We start from the raw sequence: 23065 nt of genomic DNA on the forward strand, positions 1-23065 counted from the left end.
TATAAAAATATCCGTTTTGTGTCCAATAAAATTTGTTTTATATTGTAAGTTCAAAGTTCTTAAATTCAATTACTCTCAATAAATGACCCTTTATTTATCTAATCTGTTGGGTCAATCAATGTTTCCGCGTGTACAATAAAATTTTAGAGAAATGTTAATCTATTAAGATTACTTTTTTTACCCTACATTTGTGTTATGATTAATTAGCAAACGAATGTTTAAGTAGCAAATGCACTACTTAAAAATTGAGTTATTCTTCTATCTGTCAGATTTTCAAAGAAAACGAAATGGACATTTCGTTTGTGTTGCCAGGGTAGTAATTTTTTTACCCTACTTTGCTCAACTAATGAGAGAACTAATAAAAATTGGACATCGGATTAAACAACGCCGTGGTGGACATCTGACCGATATTATCTTCAAAAAATAAAATATTATTTAACATGATATAAACATATTCGTTTTATGTATAAAAAAAAAATACATTTTAAGTTCAAAGTTCATTAATTCAATTACTCTTATTAATGACCCTTTACTTATCTACTCTGTTGTGTCAAGCAATGTTTCCGCGTGCACAATAAAATTTTAGAGGTATTAACAAATTGCTTTTTTTACCAAATATTTGTGTTATGATTATATTTTTTCCCTTCTGGCAACATTACGCGGCTACTTCACGAATGCGCCCGGCGAAGGTGGGGGGATTTTTGGACACAGTCCGATGTATTCGAATATGATTCTACGCTCCTTCTGGACTCGTCTTAATTCTATGTATTTCCTTATTAAATTATTATTCCATAAAATAAACTTCGATATTATTTAAAAAATAACAATATTATTAAAAAGCATGTTTGGTTTTTACTGTGTTTTACTAACAAAACTAATTTGATTTGTTTTTGTGTGTTTCGCAGTTTTACTGGCATTAACAACAGCACCCTTAACAGATGCAGAATGTCAAAGTAAGTAGAATTTTGTTTTAAAATTATTTTATATATTCATACAACTTTTTTTATTTTAACCCTACAATGTCCAATGTAGACGATCTGCGACATACTACATAATTTTTATTATTAATTAATATATTTAATAAATGGTACTTGCATTTTTTTTATTATCTCAATCTTTAAATCTACTTTTATACATCTAGTAAATGTTATCACTGTAACTCTCCAAAAAATAAGACTATCTCTTTTGCTTGGAGAGTGACTTAAAATGTTATAATTATTTATTTATTATAATTTTTATAATTTTGAATATACGCGTACATGAGAAAAAAATAACTTATAGGATATAAAAGAAAAAGAAAAGATAATCATACATTCATACTAATTAAAATTTAAAGCAGTTTTTACACTTGTTCAAAACATTTCTTTAAATTTACTTTAAATTTATTTATATTATTTTATTTATTTATTTCTTCATATTTTTCGCTTACAAACCATAATTAATAATAAAAATAATGTGACCTCACTGGGGTTTCCCGTGCCGAGGACACTTAACGATTTAATTTTTTGAAATTACATTTGAGAATAAACAAAGAAGACTAACCTAAAAAACAAACATAATTAACAAATATTCAGACAGTTTTAAAAACAAGGTATTTATGTACATCTATATTATTTATATTACAAAACACACAATGAAAGTAACAAAAACCTAACATAAGCTATACACTTGTGGAGCAGTTGATTCAGCATTGGTATGGGCGAATGAGACAATCCATTTTACTTCTACCTAGCTCCACTATCCATTTTTTTATAGCCTTTTTAAACATTTTCTCATTACTAATTGCTTTAATAGATAGTGGAAGTAGGTTATAGATATATTAGTTTTTAGTTCATAGGGGGAAGATTATTGTAATTTTTGACACCTTTGAAGACAAAGCTATTTTGACCATGACTTGTGTGGAATTTAGGGATTTTAATATTATTTTGGTATCTGAGTGACTTATTCATCTCAAATAATTATTTTTTCTTACTTATAAATTTGTATAATGGAATTTATTTTATAAATAGTGTATGTATGAACTTCAAATAATGTATATAGGATTTCCGTATTGAATTTTGAGGGTTTCTTTAAAATTTATTTATTTATTTATTCACACTCTTTATCAAAATACAATTCCATGTTCACTTTGCCCAGCTAAGAAGGGTACATACCCCGTTCCAAGCTAGGTAATTGCATTTTTATATATTATAAAAGTTAACAAATGTATATAGAGCACAGACAAACAAAATATAAACTTATTCGGATACACATTTTGATTCATATACATACAGACCTACACATATATGCACACATATATATATAAACATATATACACATGTACATACACACACACGTACATACACCCATGCGCATACACATGCATACATTCATAAAAACATAGACAATTTATATATGCGAAACTTCATGGTTGTCATCTACAAATATATTTTTTTTAAATTATTCCTTATTTTTTATATTTTATTTTTGACATCCAGTAAGATTCTCCAATCCGTGGCATGCATCAACTTTTCTGACTCCCTACGACCAATGTCACGAAAGAGCGAGGTCAACACCTTCCGTAACTTGACAACACTCCCGTCTTTCCACGATTCTGGTAAAAGGTTATGGACCTTTTTGCCTACGTAATAGTGTTGTCTCGATGCCAGAACAGTGTTGACCCCTTTACTTAGTATCAGATCCCTATCAGAGTATCTTGTATTATGGTTGTGGTTGACGCTTGGGTAAATGTCTCTATTGATGTGCGTAACCACTACCGTTCTCAATATATACTGTTGAATAATATTCAGTTCTCTGAATTCTTTGAAGAGCAAGTCACTTGGATAACGAAATGTTTTTTTTTAAATGACTCGGATTAAAGATTTCTGTGCAATTGCTACAGGTTCAAGGGCGGTTCAAATTACTTGAATAATTTACTTTTGTACTCTTTTAAGAGGGTTTAATATATTGGCATATGCACGACCTCATCCAACAATACTGTATAGTAACAAAGATTGTACTGTTGAGTAATAAACTATTTCAAAATTATTGATTTTTAAAATATTCCTTAATCTAATAAATATGTTTATGCATTTTCTACGTTTGAATAGATCACTAATATGGACTTTCCATTTTAAGTTTTGGTATAAGTATTATACACTAGGATATTTAATTTTATATGTTGTATCAAGTACTGAACTAACATATATATATACTTTAAAAGTATCTGTACACATTTTTCTTGTCTTCCTTATGATGGCTTGTTTAGATGATATTATTAGTTGTCCAAATTTACATATTTTTAATGAAATAAATGAATGAGGAAGTTCAGTGGTTTTTTAAAAAAAAATTATTTATTAATAGACTGTTAAACTTAGTCAAAAAATTTTTTTTTTAATTTTTATATATCGTATTATCGGCGCTACGATTTTTAAAAGTTTTGTATTTCTGAAATAACTCCGCGTGTAACGTCAGAGGTTCATTTCCGCTTATTCTCATTCAGTTCTTCCCATTGGTCCAGAAGCGACAAGCAGACCGGAAACTTTCCATAGCTCTTAGATTATAGGTTGATTCACATGAACCAGTGACGTCATTTAAAGTAGTGCGTATTTATCAAAATATTTATTATTATTTTTTCTGTACATTTTCAAGAAATTTTGCCGTACAATTTAATGCTTTAATTTTTACCCCGCGTAAGAAATCATTTTTTGTATCCAATTTCCCGTAGGGCTGAAGTTCCTCATTTAACGATTTTGATATTTCTAGTCTGAATTTTAAAATAATGCACAAAATATTAGGAGCATTAATCATAACTTTGATGAATTCCTAACGTTTTGTGATGGTCTTAATTTTGAATTTGATATTATTATTTTGAGCGAATGTTGGCTTTATTTATTTTTACGTTCCCAAACATATAACAAATTAACAGGAATTTCAAACTATTAACTCTTTAAAGACTGTGGTAAATAATCCCTTTGCGCGCAGTGATGTAACATCGTGTTACCACTAGTAAAAGACGGAATATTCTAGAGTTCAGACATTTGAAAAAAATGGAAAACATGGAGACTACTGTTTAATAACTCCTTTTCCATAATTTATGGGAATAAGCATATAATTTAATCCTGTTATGGCAAAATAAATTGAAAATCACAAATACGCCGCTCATGTTATGCGCGTGCGTCCCCCATCATTGTCATTAACCGACTGAAGACCAAATCTGTTTTACATGACACCCACCGCAGAACAGCGTCTCAGTCTTCCTAGTTATGACTTCTATCTTCGTGCTCTGTCTTGTATAAGGTATCTGTATATATGTGTTGCTGAATTAGCGGACATTCATGCTTCGTAGCAAGGTTAAATATTTTTTGTATTTACATATAGCATAGTGATACAAATTTTACTTTCCAAATCGGGTGTGAAAACGTCCATTTGGCGATTCCGAAAAATACGAATTCATCATTTAAAAAAATAAGAGATATATCAAATCTTGTGTCCCATGTCGACTAGTGTGACATCACAGCCACACAAGAGTAAATAACATTAACCAAAACTATGGCATTGTTGTTTATGCTAAAGATAATATTCACCTTAAAATCGAAGAGATTAATTTCGCTCATGCCAACTGCCTTAAAATGGTGAATTTCTAACGTTTTGTGATGGTCTTAATTTTGAATTTGATATTATTATTTTGAGTGAATGTTGGCGCTATGATGCTTACGATCCCAAAAATATACCAAATTATCGGGAATTTCAAACGATTAATAACTTTAATCAAAACGTGGCATTGTTGTCTATGCTAAAGATAATATTCACCTTAAAATCGAAGAGATTAATTTCGCTGCCTTAAAATGATTGTAAATAACTATTTTTGTTTTATCGCCATTTTACCGTTCACCAGCTACCCAAAATATAGACAACTTCCTAACACAATCTAACAAAAATTTAAAGGATATTAAATCTATGAAAACGCAAATAATAATTGGAGATTCAAACATCAATATTAATCAAAAGATGACTCGACAAGCATCAGACTATTTATGTTTTCTTGATGAATATGGTTTTTTTATAACACAATCATAAGACCTCATAGTTCTAGTAAATCTTGTGTAGATCATACTAACGTTTATAACTCATTTGTAAAAAAATATCAAAAAAAATATTTTTCCTTAGTAGATTGAGAAATAAATTAAATAAAGATACTGCAGAACTAATTTACAAAACAATCATTCTTCCACATATAGATTACTGCTCAACAATATTATTTTTAGCAAACGAAGGAAATTTAAATAAACTAGAAATTTTACAAAATAAAGCGATGAGAATAGTTCTTAAGAAAAACAAATATAGCAATGTAAAAAAAATGAGAGATGAACTAAAATGGTTATCTGTAAGGAGACTTAAATTTAATATGTTGATATTTATACATAAATTTTTTCACGATAAATTACCAAAATATTTTAAGGATAAAGTTGTCTTAAACAAAAATTGTCATGAATATGCTACTAGACAAAAGGATAAAATAAGACTACCATTATTGAAAAGAGCTGAGTCGCAAAATTGTTTGATGTATAGGGGTTTGAAGAATGAAAAGTGTCTGAAAGAATTTAAAAATAAATGTATAAGTTACGATAAGGAAATGTAAATATATATAGATGATGTAAATGTAAATAATAGTTTATATTAGTTTTAATATAAGCTAACTTAAGAAATAAAAAAAAAAAAAAAAAATAAAAAAAAAAAAAAATAAACGACCATCACTGATCATTAAACAATAGCTATATTATTTTAAAACAACCATAATACTTCTCACAAAAACAAATCGAAACAAAAGCACATTATCGCAATAAATTATAAACAATTACACGATAACATTTGCAACGAATGTTGGGAGCAAAGCGTTTACAATTAAAATAATGTAAATGATGCGTTTGACTCCTCTCTAGATATTTTAAAAACATACATACGTAAAAATAGCTATAATAAACTTATAAGTAATAAAAAACAGACATTTTTTAACCACTTAAACCACCAGGCCTAATAAAACATGCATAAAAATATATTTGAGTAAGAATATTTGGCAGTAAAGGGTTAAAGTTATCAGGTGTAAGCATAAATTATGTCCTCAAAACAAACTGGTATTGGTATCATTCGAAATAATTTTTTTGTTCTATAAGATATTGTGTTTGCTTTTACGTTATGTATATTTATTTTATCTGATTATAATAATTAATATTGTAATGCCTTCAAAAACGGCGACCTTAACTCATGTCCAAACGCTCAGTCATGCCCAACACGTATTTATTCAACGTAATTTTTTTATTTTTTTATTTGATTATTCAATTTATCTAAGGTGTTAAGATCAGGTGTATCCGTTTTTATCTAAATTGAAAAATGGGCCCCAAACGTAAAACAAAACTTAAGCCAGCCAACGACAGATCCTTTATTTATGCGGTAAGATTCATATAATTGAATTATTTTACCTACACACTAGGCAATGCCTGGAATTTTTTTTTTTTCAATTCCCATACTTCTTCGTGGACCAGGTGGATTTATCAACAATATTTTGAGTTATTTACAGGTAAGCTATAAAAAAAACATATATTTGTACCTACATAGGAAGTACAAAATATAATGTAAGTAATATATACTATAAATTGATATTTTTCTGTGGTTCTGTATGATACAACAACTCTCATGCATAAAATCAACTCAAACTATGTAACTTCGTGATATATTATATTACATAGATATATTATCAATTACTTTAATATGTAATTTATTAAAATATAAATTCAAAAAACTACTATGAATTCAGTCGATATTAGGTATTTAATTGAAATGTCAACTGGCTGAAATGTTCTAGTAATTAATAGTGCTAAAAACGGCCGCGTGGAGCGCTGTATGTCCTGCAAAATGACGCATGAAAGTAATTATGGTTTTATGTCAAAAGTATCACCTCAAAGAAAAATAGTCCTTAAGACACAATGTTTGAAATACTGTTTTCCAAATCAAGTATCATTAAATAATTTATGTAATCAGCAAGTTTAATCTAGGAGAAAAAACCCGCACTGGAGTTAAGACATTAAAAATATAGTATACTTATTTGTATGAAAAAATAAGCTGGAATTATCGGCAAGTTTCTTGGCTCACCGCAGGCGCTGGGCGCGCTTTATAAATTTTATATTTATATTAGGATAAACATACAAGCAGTGGATATGATTAAAAATAAATGGTAACTTTTTATTTGTTTTTCTGTAAATAAAGTTACAATAAAACAATATTATGGTTAGTCAAATATAATGGTAAGCTGCGCATAATCGCTTCTATACACGGTTCGCCCCTGCTTGTTTATGATTGAATTCCAAAACATAAAATTGTTTATATTCAAACATTGAATTGAAGTAGGTACCTGGGTACTTGTTTATGGTTGAATTCCAAAACATAAAATAAATATTTTTTAAATATGGCATTTTATTTGCAAACGTCAAACTCCGGTTTTCTCACCAACAGAGGGGTGTACTTATGTAGAAATACGATTTTTTTTAATTTGATTGGGTTGTGGTCCTGTGGCTAGTGTCTCGGACTCACAGACCAAAGGTCTGTGGTTCGAATCCCACTCTACCCTGACTTGATTCCATTTTCTAATAGTGAGTTATTTACAACTCGTTGAAAATGGCCCTCAAAATTAAATATTTGGGTAAATCATAAGAACGCAAATATTTATTTAAAAAAAAAAATGTATTGAATTTAATATTATTTTAGTGTTACCAAAAATCCAACAAAAATAAATAAATAGGAAGAAATTATGAGGAATGTAAGGAAAGAATCTGATTAAGATCCATAAAAAGCGAATGTTCATTCAAACATTCAAAAACAAACTTTTTTATACACAAAAAAACAATATATTTCATTTTTTTTGTAAATACATTCTCCTCGAATGCAATCCTGGTAGATCGATGAATAAAACATTTATGCTCCTCACTTCTTTTTTTACAAATTAGATTGAAGATTTTAATATCTACGAACACGCACAACGCAAAGATCTATATTTCTCTGAAAACCGCACGTAAATCGGTTAAGCCGTTTCGGAGGAGTACGGTGACATCACACGTACAGAGGAATTATATATATAAAGATAAAAGGTCCGCAAGTGCGCGCCGTTTCTTTGATGTCGGAAGTAGGTGAAACGTATTGTAATTGCCCAATAATATTTTTTTATTTTTTTTTTTCAAATTTAAATTTCATTGATAAACCCTTACGGGTTACATACATTCAACAAAATATTTTCACTTTTAAAATTCACATTCTACTGTTAACAATAATACTTTTAACATCTTTTGTAAAGGTTGTCTGAGTCTTTTGTTTAGTTTTGTCTGGTAGTTTATTGTATAATTTCAGTCCATGGTTTATAAGTCTCGATTGTCCTTTTCTCGTTTTAAAAGATTATATATGATATTTTTCTGATATTCTCGTATTGTGTTCATGTTTACTACAGCTTTTTTCAAGTTTTAATTCTTTGTCTACAATTACATCAGTGGCTAATTTATGAATAAATTTTAAAGATTCTAGTTTAAAGAGTTCAGTTACATTTAATTGTTTAGTTTGTTCAAAAAGTTCTTTAGTTGCTGTTAGACAGGGAAGGTCTTTACTAACTTTAATATTTTATTTTGCTGTCTTTGTAGTCTGCTTATGTCATTTTTATTTCCTGTTCCCCATAGTAGTTGCATATAACATATTTTAGTTTTTACATAGGCTTCATACATTATTTTTTTTTCCTTTATTGGAACAAAGTTTTTGATTTAAAAAAATAGACTCGTAAAGTCGCCACTTTGCTAATTAAATTGTTGATATGAATTGTCCGTCTTTTTTTAGTCCTAAGTATTTAACATGTTCAATTTCAGTTAGTCGTTCATTATTTATGTAAGCATCTACTTTGTGACATTTTTTTCTAGATTCAAAATGGATAATATTATAATATTATTATTCTTAAAACCTGTACAGTCTGACGATGTCGCGAGAGCGATGAAAGCGACTGTCGATCCATCGAACTAAGCGGACTAAGTGAAATATTTGCTAAGCCACTGTAATAGGAAACGTTTATTTTTATTTTTATCGGAACGTAAATGGGCCATTATTCGGGAATAGGTAAACAGATACAAGAGCCGTTAACTAAATATTGACGCAAGGAAATATAAAAGTTTTATGATATTGACGTTCGCCAACGAGTATTCGAACGAGACAATTGTTACATTTGTTAAAAAAGATTTATATTTATATCATCAGACCACGAGGCGGATATAATGTACCTGAAACGCAAAAATAATACTCGTAGGTTGTTCAAAAATTTAATTCGTGTTTTTCAAGTTATTACAAATGTATTTATTCATTTGTTCCTCAGAGTAATAATGCGTAACTTAGAGAGAGGCCCTATCACTATGTTATGAAAGCGAGCGATGCTGGTTTGTTGGTTAGCAACCATTTTGTTGTTTTTTATTTTTTTATTTAGGAAACATACAGTACAGTTACAAAGTCTTATATTTTACACAGTTATACTTAACTCTAATGGACCAGCGAAGTTTCCATATTATAAAGTAATTTTTTGTAAGGTTATTAATTAAAGTATGAAAAAGAGAAGGAAAAAAAACTTAAATAGAAGTAATTTAAAAATTAAAATTAAAGTTAAAAAAATGAAGAAAATTTGTAAAAGTAATTAAGAGTTAAGAATTAAAATAAAGAATAAAAAACATGCTCGGATGTAAAAATAAAATAAAATAATAATAAAATTTTTTAAAAAGGAAAAACATAAATTTACACATACATATTTTAAGGGATTCAAAGAAACGATGAGACGAATCTTTGAAGAATCTTTAAATAAGAAAATAAATTTAATTCAATTTAAAAACATCTTCTTTGTTTGACAACAAACACATAACGTTCAGTTGTGCTTAGCTACGTTTAATAATAACTTGGATATTTAGGTTTTCTATATATATAAAAGGCAGTGTTCGAATGGTAGTCGTCGATGGACTGAATAACTACCGGACCGATTTACGTGCGGTTTTCAGATAAATGTACATCTTTGCCACGAGAAGGTTTAAAGCTCATAAAATCTTCAATTTATTAACTACAAAAAAGTTAGGAGCGTAAATGTTTTTTTTATTCATCACCAGGGTTGCATTCGCCGAGAATGCGGATACAAAAAATGGATGGGTGTTATTTTGTTTATAAAAATGTTTGTTTTTGTATGTTTTAAGACGGCATTCGTTTTTTTTTGGATCCCAATCAGATTATTTCATTGAATTCCTTATAATTTCTACCCATTTATTTCTTTTTACTGGATTTTTAGTTATACTAAAATAATATCAACTGATATTCTTTTTGAAAATCGCATTCCTGACTCAAGTGCATCCCTGAGCAGAGTTTGACATTTGCTAAAAGAATTCTTTATTTGAAAATAATTTATTATTATATGTTTTGGAATTCAAACACAAATAAGTACTTGGGTACTTACTTAAATGAAATATTTAAATATATCTAAATGTTATTCAATATTTGTATAAAACCACTATGTCTACGGGTTTCAAGTCGTATCCGTCTCTTCGTCAGGACACCAATTAAACCAACATGCAAAACCCACTATACACCTTCACCATAGTTGTTGCACAAAAATATAAAACCAACTCGACATGCATTTTAATAAGCACGTCCACTGATTAGGACAAACTTAAACTAAATTATGTAAGAAATTTTATATAGATTGATTTATAGCCCTTTGAATACTCAACCTGCAATTAAATGAAGACATACGAAATATATCAACTTCGCCATACTCGTTACCCAGCCGCTGGCCAGTGTAGTCTAGGTATTAGTGAATTGTAATCATAATTATGACTGCCAGGAGATTAAAAAAATAACGTTTTCTGCCGAGTATTCCAAACAGGTATTTTTATGCTGATTATGCTAGATAATTCAGGGATATAATACGCCATTTTCTATTTTATATAAATTTAATAAATCATTTATAATTCTTCTTTTACAAAGAAATGACATATTTAGTGATGATTTAGTAATGACATAATAATGATCGTAATCAATATTTTCAGTGGGAATATGAGGGTACTATTTGCAAACCCTTCAAATTCCATCTTTCTTTATTTTGCGCAAATCACAAAAAACTAATACAACTTTTTTTTTAAACTTGATTTTTTTATTATAATCAGTAAATATTTTATACTTGAGCAGTGATGACATAAGCACGATTATGGCAAAAAATAGTAGTGAAATAATAAATTAAATTTGATACATTACCAACTTTGCGATACTCAAGTGGAGGTTGCCATGTTTGCAACAAAGTCGATAATTTAAAAGTCAAGTCTTACATATTAAGCCGCATTTTTGACTAACAATGTTAAAATTATTGTATTCTGAATAAGTTTCAAATTCAGTCGTAAGTTTATTTTATTTTAATAGTGCCTGTATTTGTTATAAGAAATTGTATTTACCATCGTTAGAATGGACTGCATAAGTCCGTCAAACTTTTTTATATTTTGGAATTTGCCGGGTTTGCAAGTAATACCCTCATATATGGTTTGTAATTGATGTAATCGATGAATCCACGTTGTACTCTTTCTAACTTTAAGATATGAACATTGTAAAAGCATAATCAATCCGAATACTGCCCATTATTGTCAATGTCTTTTTCCATCTATCTGGTAGAGCCATGATCCCACCCTCATAGAACTTATGTGGTTTGTGGGCAAAAAACTGGGACAAGTGGTTTTCCACTCAATGGTTTTCCACTCAATTTCAATTTTTTTTTCCATTAGAGAATTTGAAGAGACCGGAACAAATGATAATCTGAAGCCGCAAGGTCAGGACTATACAGTGGGTGGGTCAAAACACCCCAGCCAAGCTTCTCCAGTTTTCGTTGGGTGACCAAAGATGTGTGTGGTTTCGCGTTTCAGGCATTTAATTTTTTCTATTTTTTTTATGCGTGTGCAATGTACGGAGTGTACGGCTCATACTAAACCCCGGAGCAAAGTTGTGCAGATAAAAATGTATACATCATAAATAAAATGTTCTTATAAGCAATATGTAGTAAATAAGATAGGGGGCAGAGCGGGTCTAAATAGTTAAAAGTTTATGGAAACAAAAATAGAATTAAAAATTTAAATAAAATTTTTGCATTATGTTGCAGGGACACTATTCAAAAACGACAATTAATTTACGCTTCAAAGTATATAAAAATATATTAACGTACTTTCTACTTGAATTTCCATTACAAAAAAATACACATCAATTACTAATTATGAGAAATATAGAACAAATAGCACGGTGACTAATAAGCGCACTGATTACAGTAATAAGCACTTTCTTGGATGAACTCACTTTTGATGCTGAAATACAAATGAACCCTTAAGGAATCCTAGGTAGTTTATATACTTTCAGTTAATTTGGCTGTTAGTCACTAATTACCTGCAGTGAGACACCATAATTCGGACATTAATATTGGAGGGCTGTGACCTATGGGGGGGACCACCGTGCATAGTGGATATGAAATATTTACTTAAAGGGGTGTTTTCACACTAGGATATTTCATAGTCCCTAGACTGGTACCTGAAGCGTAAGACTGAGCATCTTACCTTCATGTATCAAAAATGATTAAGATACACTGCGAATGGTGTACCAATGCAGTGCCCTATGCACCATAAGGTGAGAAAAGATAATGTTGATGATGTATTTATGTTTGATGATGCCATCAGAATTCGTGTAAACGCGGGTAACATTGTGATGTTGTGATGTGATAGAGGGCTTTCTGGTACAGTGTCATATTTACCACTTAGTGCTGACAGGGAAATTACGTCGATTTTTACACGCACATCCCCATCCAATTAGAACCAATTTGATATAGTCTGTTCACCTCTTGATTGTGTTTGCAGCCCGCTCCATCTACTGCTACGAATGCGACAGCTGGACGGACTTGCGCTGCAAGGACCCCTTCAACTACACAGCCCTTCCACGTGACCAGCCTCCCCTGATGACCTGTAATGGCTGCTGTGTGAAGATGGTGCGTCACTCCAAGTCACGTCAGTACCGCATTACTATTTTACTCTTTGTGTTATTTTACCTTTCAAAAATAAGATGCAGTAGAACCTGGCCTAAGCTTGGATATTCCGTGGTGCGGTGGACGTAACAAAACGGCCATCTTAACGGTGACCAGATATGTCAACTTAAAGAGGGCGGTGCCGTTATCTTGCGACCAAGGTCGCCATTTTTTTACCTAATCAACTTATTTTATTAAACTCGATAGTATTCGAACTTTTTGTTTTACTAACTGAGATAGATATGTATCTAAAATTGTTGCAACAGAGAGGAAAAACATTTTTGAAAAAGGAATATGGAAGTCTAAGCATTTACAGGGCTTATAAACTGTCATTGGGTGGTTTAAGTTGTCACTTTTTTGTGTAAAATGTTTTCCCTCTCTGTTGCAACAAATTTAGATCACAATAACTCCCTAAGGAGGAAATCTAGCCTGTCTGCCTCCGCGGTGAAGTGGACAAGATGCTTTGCTGCGGGTTCGATTCCCGATGAGAACACAAAATTTATTGTGATTTTCCTCAAGCCTGGGTGTTTTGTGATGTGATTCACCACTGTAATTGGGCCTCCTGGCCTGTTGTGATGTAAAAAAAAAAACATTTTTAAATAAATAAACCTTTAGACATACTCAAAACATTGTTGAGATAGAGGTGTTCTAATCATCAGGAATTGTCACTGTCACTATGGCTGCATCGTCTGCGCAGCATGTGATATTAATGACCTTATCTCCCTTAGTTCTAGATTTAAAACTTCCTCCATTTTTCAAAGAGTTTTTATGTATAATAATTTTGTTTGTGTAAGAAAAGGTTTTTGGCTTTTATATTGTTGGGCTATATTTAGTTATAAAGTTTTAGTTTCAACTTTACTTTGTTTCTTTGTTGTTCTTAATGTTGTCTTTTCAAATATTAATATTATTCAAGTCCTGGGTTGTAGTAACTCCTGGGAATTTAATTTATATGTATTTTACTTTGCACTACATAATTTATAAATAAAAAAACTTTTTTTATAGAGCTGAGACGCACTGCGGCGGCAAGCGGACAATCTTGTTTAACTTATTCCATATCGTGTTTGCACTTATTTTCAGACTTAAAATTTTCCGTTTCTACAAAATTTATTTTTACATTCTTACTTTCCATTTATTCTCTCATAGCAATCACACGCAGACTAACAAATCAAAACTCGCCCTCTCATCCATATACCCTCACACATACACACACTAACTCACAAAAATAAAGCCCCATTCCCATACCCACGCACCGTAACACATCCTAATTTTTCCTGTTTTTTATTTTGACATTTTTCGTGTTCTAACCTAACTGGATTTTAAAAATTTTTTTTTGTGTAACATGTTTCTGGCTTTATTTTACGCTTCCACATAATGTTGCATATATTTATTTTGTAATGGTGTTGTTTTCTTTTTAAAAAAAATCCTAACTCTTTGTACCGCTATGACCGTCCTTCACGACGGCACCGCTGTTTGACGTTCTGCTCACAATTTAAACTCTCCGAGAAACCTGAGCAACCTGATTTGAACTAAGACAGACATTTTAATGACGTCACCCACCGCTACATGACGACCACTAGCTAAATGTTATCTAAATAATCGGAACTTAATGCCATTTTTAATCAAATGATTCCATCAGGTCGTCCGATATATTATCGGAATTAATATAAATGGTATAACCATTAGTATATACATAATGTAAATTTTCTCTGTGTCCGGGTGGATTCAGAATACAGTTGTGTGTGTCATAGAACCAGAATCCTCAACAAGTGCTTTTGACTTAAGTGCTACTCTCTAGTTAAGATCTTTAATATGGAAATCGAATGGAGATAAAGCCAGCCTCGTAATAAAGTCGTTGGCACGTTTGCCTACCGTAGGCTCCGGGTTCGATTCCTGTAAAGGTCGCGATGAAATATTGATTAGAAAGGTGATTTGAAACCGCAATATTTCATTGTCCCGTGTCCAACACCATCGGGTGTAGACAGGGGTCTGATGAAGATATTGAGTTTAGAGACTAGAAGGAATGCGTATTTGACTACACATTTTTATTGATTGTTGCGTGGTATGGTCGATAATCCTGAGATTATGATAAGCATCGGTTTGTATGTTCCTGATGATTACATAAGACAGCGTCAGGACAGATAATTTCATATTCCTAAATACAGGACCACCCTGCCGTTGGAAAGGCTACCGCTATGCTGAACAACATCGCTCTGGATATTGATCTGTTCTATGTATCCGAAGGGGTTTTCCGGAGCAGGATTCTCCAACTACTTTGACTTGAGTCTCTTATGTATTTGTTATTATTTTTTATAATTTGTACACCTTCTACTTATATTCGCATATTATTAATGAAATCAATTTAATTAAAATTGAATTTATTGCAATGTTTTTTTGTCAAACGAGTTTCCTTTTTAAAATGTTCAATTTCAAATATCGATATTATAATTGAATTAATAATAATATGGAGGGCCTTTGTCGGATATTGTTATTTATCCTCAAAACCATATTGCAAACACAAATGGTAGCCAAACCAGTTTTTACTTGTATTACAAGAGCCTATGTCCATTATAGTAATTTTATCAATTTCATCACTCCAGATTAGATAAATATTATCATTATTTTAAAATTTCTTAACTTCGACGCCCTTCATATAAGTCACCAAAAAATGAATCCTAGGTTATTGACTACATCAATTTAATTAGGTCACGGTAAAAGCATTGTAAGTTGCAAGGTACTAAGTTTGACAATTTCAACATCAAGGATAGTCAACATTACTTCCCTTTGATGGGAAAAGACAGCACTAAATATTAGATCAGTTAATACCCAGAAACATTGGGCTTCCTGGAAAATACATAAAATTAAATTTACCAACCATTCTTTACATTCTTTCAAAGACGAAAATTTCAATTGGTCAATATTAGTATGAGAAACTCCTGAGAATATCACATTTATCAACCCGAGAGCTAACAAATTGAGTAAATAATTTACAAAACCTAATTTTTTTAACGGGAGAACAAGTCAGGACTGTTCTGGTCACATGCATCAGACCGTCCAACATTACTTCTAAAAAGCTCTATTCTTTCGCTACAAAATGAATGACCATAATCTCAAACGAACATCAAATGATAAGGATCTGGGCGTTAGTTTTGTGAGCACCCTGTCATGAACACATAGAGACAATCACTGGTAATGCATTGAAGATGTTGGGATTCGTTCTGCGTACTGCCAGGGTTTTTGGAAATACCCGCGTACTGAGAACTCTTAACAACTCCTCGGTGCGAGTAGACTCGAGAGTGGCTCGATGATTTGGGGGCCACGAGAACTGAAGTACTCTCTTTAGATAGAGAACATTCAAAAGAAATTTTTGAAATATCTCTCCATAAGAGAGTGCGGGTATTATCCTCGGCTCTACATGACCGAGTTTTGCTTGGCTGCAACAGTTTAGAAACAAGAGGGAATGTGTATTTGACTGTTGCAAGAGCTACCGCTATGCTAAACAACATCATTCTGGATGTTGTACCCAAAGGAATTTTCCGGAGCAGGATTCTCCCACTATTTTGAAAAGAGTCTCTTTATGTACTTTTTGTCTCTTAATAACATGCACATCTTGAATTTTAGTTTGTAATGGATGTATTATTTTAAATAAATAAATTCAATTTAATTAAATTCCCTTTCGCCATACAGAAAGAGAGAATGCTACAATATTTGTGCGGTGCATTGAATTATTTGATGGATTCAATTTATATAAAGCGTGTAAATAATTAATGAATAATTGTGAAGATATTTGAAATATTTTTTGTTTGTGTTTCCAGTGTACGAATCCGTCCGCCGGACGTGCACTTCGCAGCTGCAGATCAACCTGTTCATGGTCGACCATGTGTGCATGATGGAAAGTTCCGGCACGGGACACATGTGCTTCTGCGAGGAGGACATGTGTAACGCGGCGCCCCTCCCCCTCTCCTCCCCCCCCTGCCCGTTCCCCCTCCTGCTCGCGCTGGCGCTCGCGCTGGGCGGCGCGGGCGCGCGCACGCTGGCCGCGCTGCTGCTCGGCCTGGCCGTCTCCAGCCACTTTAGGGACGCGCTGGCCGCGGGCAGTTGAGGCTAGTACGCCACTGGCCGCGCACGTCCGCCGAATCCAGGATCAACGCGGAATCGAACCCTGCAAGACCGTTTAAAAGAATATTACCACCGGTTTCGCGCTTACTCTTATTCATTCAATCGAAAATTCGAATTTCTTTGATATAGCCACGTAGGTTTTCACAGTCGTTATTAAATTTATGAAACGTGGAGGGTTTTTTAACAGCAAGGGCTAGTTACATGAAACCGCGTGGTTTCCGCCGAGTCTGAGCTGAACCTAATATTATTACGAATCCTGTTAAGATATTGATATACTAGTATCATGAACCGTATTATGGCGTCACAACTGTATTTCGGCATTTATCGCAGGAAGTTTCACCCAGAAAATGGAGACTGCAAAGGTTATACCGTAAAAACAAGAGAACCTAATTCTAAAGTTGTTTCACTAAACAAGACTCCATTTTCTTTTGTGATTATTTCATAAACCGCGATTATTATCGACTTACTAGAGTTTAATATAGGATCATAACCGCGTGATAAAATCCAGTTTACTCAAAGAAATTCCTCTACCTAATTTACCTAGTCACAGTAATAAGTTGTTCATTCCGAAATAGTAGCAATTTTCTCTCAGTTTATCAAATGGTGCAATTTTGAAATAATCCCCTTTACATCATCGAGCCTTTGAAATTCACAAACAGCTCAAGCGGCCAATCGTCACATATCTCTGATTTGTATGAAGCTACATACAAACTCCATCGCTACTCATACAAATTAGAGGCAGTACCTTCAAAAGATTGAACGATTGGGCGAAAAAAGATTTCACATACAACAAAGAACGCTATTAGTTCAATACAATATAGTAAATATGTCCGTCAAACAGTGCATTTGTATACGTTGATGACATTTTCATAATATTTTTCGGCATATTTTTTAATGTTTTAAATCTATGAATTTTATGAATTGTTACCTGTAGCTTGTTTCATTGTCATAAAAATACATTTTAACATTGCACTGATTGCGATTAGTACGTATTTATTCTGGATACTTTTTATAGCACATTTTTTGTGAAAATCGCCTCAAGGGCGCTGATTAATGTAAAGGGGATAAATTATAATGCTTTGCAAACCAACAAGTAAACACTATTCCAAGCCACACCGATTTAATTTATTTTTATTTTAGCGCTAATTTGTACTTGTTTGCGTAATGTCAACAATAGTATTATAAATAAAATGTTTTGATGTTTTTATTTGAACACAGGATTTCATAAAAATCTGCATAAGTTTTAAATTATTAAATTTTATTACATATCGTCAATGATTATGACATTGAAAAAAGTGCATTGGCTTAAGATTTTAATGAAGATATATCTATTAAATTAAATTAATAAATATTGGTATCTAAGGATTCGGGAGAAAGCTTGGAATAGAATTGGTTTTGCGTTGGATTTCAAAATTAATTCAACTGTATTGTTTTAGACGCATTAAAATATTATGAATCGGTCGAGGTAAACACGTGAGCATCGTGTGTTTGCGCGTACTCGACCGAAGGAACACGTGATCGGCGCGTGTAAAACACGCGATCGGAGCGTGTTTGTACACTTGGCCGTGGCGGACATGTGATCGGAGTGTGTTTGTACACTTGGCCGTGGCGGACATGTGATCGGCGTGTGTTTTGTGTACTTATGAAACAATTTCCTTATTAGACTAGACGAAAGTGCCTTTAAATGTAGCGAAGTTGTTTATCGTTTACTTGATCGATTTGTTTATCCGTTTTAGGTAGACGGCCGTGAAATTGTAGTTAGTGAAATAGGCGACCGGGTGGACAGTGATTCGATTCCGTTGTTGAAATCCTGGATGTTCGTAACACCTCGCGTGCGGTGCAAACGTCCAATTACGAAAAACGACTTAGAAAAAAATGACGCAGTAAAGAACACTTTTCCCACCTCTGCATCGATAGTACATATATTACTTAAAGGTGAGGTGATCAGCCTTACGCTTCAGGTGCCAGTCCAAGAACATGAAATATTGCAGTGGTGAATCACATTTTTGATCAATATTTCATGTCAACTTTCCTAGAAATTAAAACATGAAAATCGTTTTTAAAAATCACATTTTTTTTATTATATTAAAAATAATTCCACTTTCATTCTTTTCAAATTAACACAGAATTCCGCTTATGAAATGATTCTCATTCTTTCACACTTACGCTATGAACTTAATAATTATACTACGCGGTGACATCTTGATCGTAAGTAACACAAAGACAAGATGATCAGGCTTGCGCTTCCAGGTAATTCTAGCGTTTTCTTAGTGATAAAAAATGTTCGTGTTTCAATTAGTGCGTCATATTTTTCCAAGCGTTTTCGTGTAAAAATATTTAAATAAAGAACAGAAATCACCGATGTGTCATACCATTAGATATAAAAAACTAACTTTTTACTGCGTACAAGTGGACGGAGCTCGATTCGTACAAGAGTTACGTTAACTTTTACGCCGGTGTAAGTTTATGACGATAACATTAGGACGGTGATTGCAAACGCTTTACAATTTATTCCACGAAAAAATACTACTTTGAACGTGCGTATTTTTAAAAGTTACTTCTAACATTAAAATAAACAATGTGCTAGAATTTTTTTTAGCATGACGCTAGTATTCCAAATTCTTCGTTTAAATTTTAAAAAGGAATTTTTCTAAAGTGTTGCAATCACCATAAAATATCCGTAGCTAGATTTTTTTAAATTTAGAATCTTAGCTTTGCACTGGCATGAATATATTTTAACTTAAAAAATTGTCTAAAAATGTATTATCATGGCATAATTCTAACTGCATGATGTCTTATTTGAGATGTGAAAATGTTACCATTCGTTTTGAAGAGTTGTCACTAGAAAATAAAATAAACAATTAAAAAAACTCCCACCGCCTGGCATTTTAAAATATTGCTTTTATTAACAACTATACCCACTTTTTAATATTAGATTAATAGTACCTAATCTTCAGCTTCTTTCATCTTCTAATGATGGCAACATTTTCACGTCTTTATTTTGTAGTGATGTATTGGAACAATAATGGAATAGATTTAATTAGTATCAATTGAATCACAAAATGTCATTTACTCCTCATGATTTAATAGACTGCCATTTTGAATTAATAACACATCACGTTTTTGCTGTATCATTATGTCAAATAATTTTTTTAAGTTACTTCCTGAATCTTTAAAACCGAAATTATGTATTTTTTAATATCCTCAATTCAAACCAGAAAAAAGCTATGTCACTAAATAAGACATTAAGAGCTGTTTGCTTAAACAATTCATGGATTTTTACAATTGTTGTTTTATCTGACCCATATTTTTCATTTCAACGAAAATACAACAATTATTTAACTAGTACATTAAAAAAAATGCCGTAAATCTCACTTATGAAAAATAAAATCATTCAATTTAAACTCTCAGTCATATAGACAGTCAAAGAACTCTTAATTTTAAAAACAGACTGTCTTGAACTTAATAAACGAATATTCTGGTTGATAATCTCATAAATAAAAAACGACTTTTCAAGACATTTTTAAAATATCTTTAATCTGTTCGGACTTTTGGCTCACAGCCATTAATTTTAACATACATGTAATTTCATAAATAAAAATTGATAATCTCATAAATAATTACCTTGATTACAATGGTCTATCTTCTATTTTTTATAGAAGAAACTCTATAAACAATAGAATATTTTCCATACGAAAATGTGTTCGAAATTTGAAATTTCTTCGTTGGTGATAATGTAATTAAACGTGATTCAATTTTTTAAATATAAATACTCTTTAATTCATAAGGAAAATTCAATTTTCAATACAGTAAAGTTGATTCTTATGTACAAAAATGGGTAAATTTGTATAATTTATTTGAAATATGTTCAATAACATGTTTACCGACGAAGACACTTAATTTTTTTTATTCAAACAGTTACATTTACGATTTTAAAAAAGGTTTTCTTTTGTAGACAATTGAATGTAATTCTGTTAACTTTCCGTGTAGCCGGGTTCCGAAAATTCTCGGTCATAAGGAAAAACATCCTTAAGTTTTATCGTAAAACACATGTCCTGAAAACTCTCCGTTGTGAAAAATAACCACCTTTGAACTCTCCGTCATAAAGCAGATACGCAATAAATTTACATTTATATAAATATACGAACTCAACGGGTTTTTGCTCGTAGTTTAAAAAAAATAGCTAATAATAATTCTCAGTCATAAAAAATATATCCCGGAATTTACATGTCTTAAAAATAGATCGCCTGCAAGCTCTCTATTTTGAAAAATAACAATATTAGAACTCAGAGTCAAAAACATACATCTTTTTCTCACTTATAAAAAGAGTTCTCAAAACTTGCGTCCTACTATTAATATCAATTAATAATTTGAATGATTCGTTGACCTTTCGCGACCTTTTATAACATACCAAAAATATATAAGGGTTGTCTTAAAATTTGTTGTTTACTTGCAATTTTTTTTATTTAAAAGACGTAAGCAAAGGATATGCAATTCAGCGTAAAAAATATTGTGATAAATAATAATCGATTGCTTTATAGTTAAAATTATTAATTCTTTTTACGTATACGATTTAGAAAGTCGTGTATCCGAATGTTTAAACTTAGTATTTTTAAGACAAATAATAATTACTGCTCATGTTGAACTAACACAAAACACAATAATACGTAATAGTTTAATATAACTAAGCAATTTAATTGATAAATATTGTAATCTTTTTTAATTTCGCGTCTAATTTTTGTAGTCAAAGCTGAAATGATTTTGTGTATCCGTAAGTTGTGTTATAAAATAATTTTTAAAAGTCAAATATAAGGAAAAACGAGGAAATCCAGTTAATAGTTCAACTTAACGAGCTCATGACGTCAGCGCGATCTTTGTAGATCTATTGTGACGGGTCCCCGTAAATAAATAATTATCGCTCTCCACGTCCAAGTCCTTAAAGAGCAAGGCTACTGAATAGAGGACTATCGTACATTCACGTAGACTGGACCGCTGTACGCGTGCAAACCACGAGCCCACTGCGTGATATCACATAATTAGCCCATTTCACACTACGGCAATAATCTATACGGCATGGTTAAATACAATACGGTGGATCGATAATAATTGTTTTACAATTATTAATTTATTTAATGTCTGGCAAATGCAATAACCAGTACACCATGAGACCGACTAATCTTCAGTATATTTATTTTTGCAGGATTTTTACCTGAGAGTACTCGCTAAATTTTAATAATGATTTTGATAAAATTTTCATTAAAATTTATTTTGTTAAAGTTTTCATATTTATTATATTATTTTAATTGGGTTGTGGTCCCGTGGCTAGTATTGCAGACTCACAGGTCAGAAATCCGAGGTTCGAACCCTATTCTACTCCAACTTGATTTCCATTTTCTAACAGTGAGTTATTTACAACTCGTTGAAAATGGTCACCAAAATTTAAATATTTGGGTAAATTATAAAAACGCCTATATATTTTTTTTTATAAATAATATATTGACCAAGGTGTTATTATTAACATTTAATAAAAAAATATAAAATATATAAAAATGATCAAATTTAAATAGGTAAAAAAAATAATATATATATATATATATATTTGGACCCCTGTATTTAGTAGCCTTACGTGTCATGTACAAGGCTAAGGTATTTGGAAAATATCGTTTTTGTTTGTCTTGGAAATGCGATGTTCGATCACTGATTTTGGTTCATTACCTTTATGAGTCCAATCACCATTGGTTGCAAAGTCCAAAAACAATGGCTCGTGATAACTACTTTTGACTACAGTGTGGATATCTGTTAAGGATATTCCATCTTTCCTGCATTCTGCTTCAAGATTATGGCGTTGTAAACTGAAAAATGGGCACT

At 31.5% G+C, this 23065-nt stretch overlaps 1 protein-coding gene across 1 annotated transcript; it reads left to right on the forward strand.

Annotated features, from left to right (window-relative positions):
- Nucleotides 1-905: 905 nt before the first annotated feature.
- On the forward strand, nucleotides 906-17180 carry qvr (glycosylphosphatidylinositol-anchored protein quiver; the record flags this gene model as incomplete). The annotated part of the gene is made up of 3 exons (XM_088239871.1): nucleotides 906-953; nucleotides 12918-13064; nucleotides 16894-17180. Coding segments are annotated over 3 exons (482 nt in total), but the record flags the coding sequence as incomplete, so codon positions are not given.
- Nucleotides 17181-23065: the final 5885 nt, after the last annotated feature.

Source organism: Micrasema longulum, unplaced genomic scaffold (assembly GCF_059751315.1).
Source record: "Micrasema longulum isolate JH-2025_06_02 unplaced genomic scaffold, ASM5975131v1 h1tg002289l, whole genome shotgun sequence".
Classification (NCBI taxonomy): domain Eukaryota; kingdom Metazoa; phylum Arthropoda; class Insecta; order Trichoptera; family Brachycentridae; genus Micrasema; species Micrasema longulum.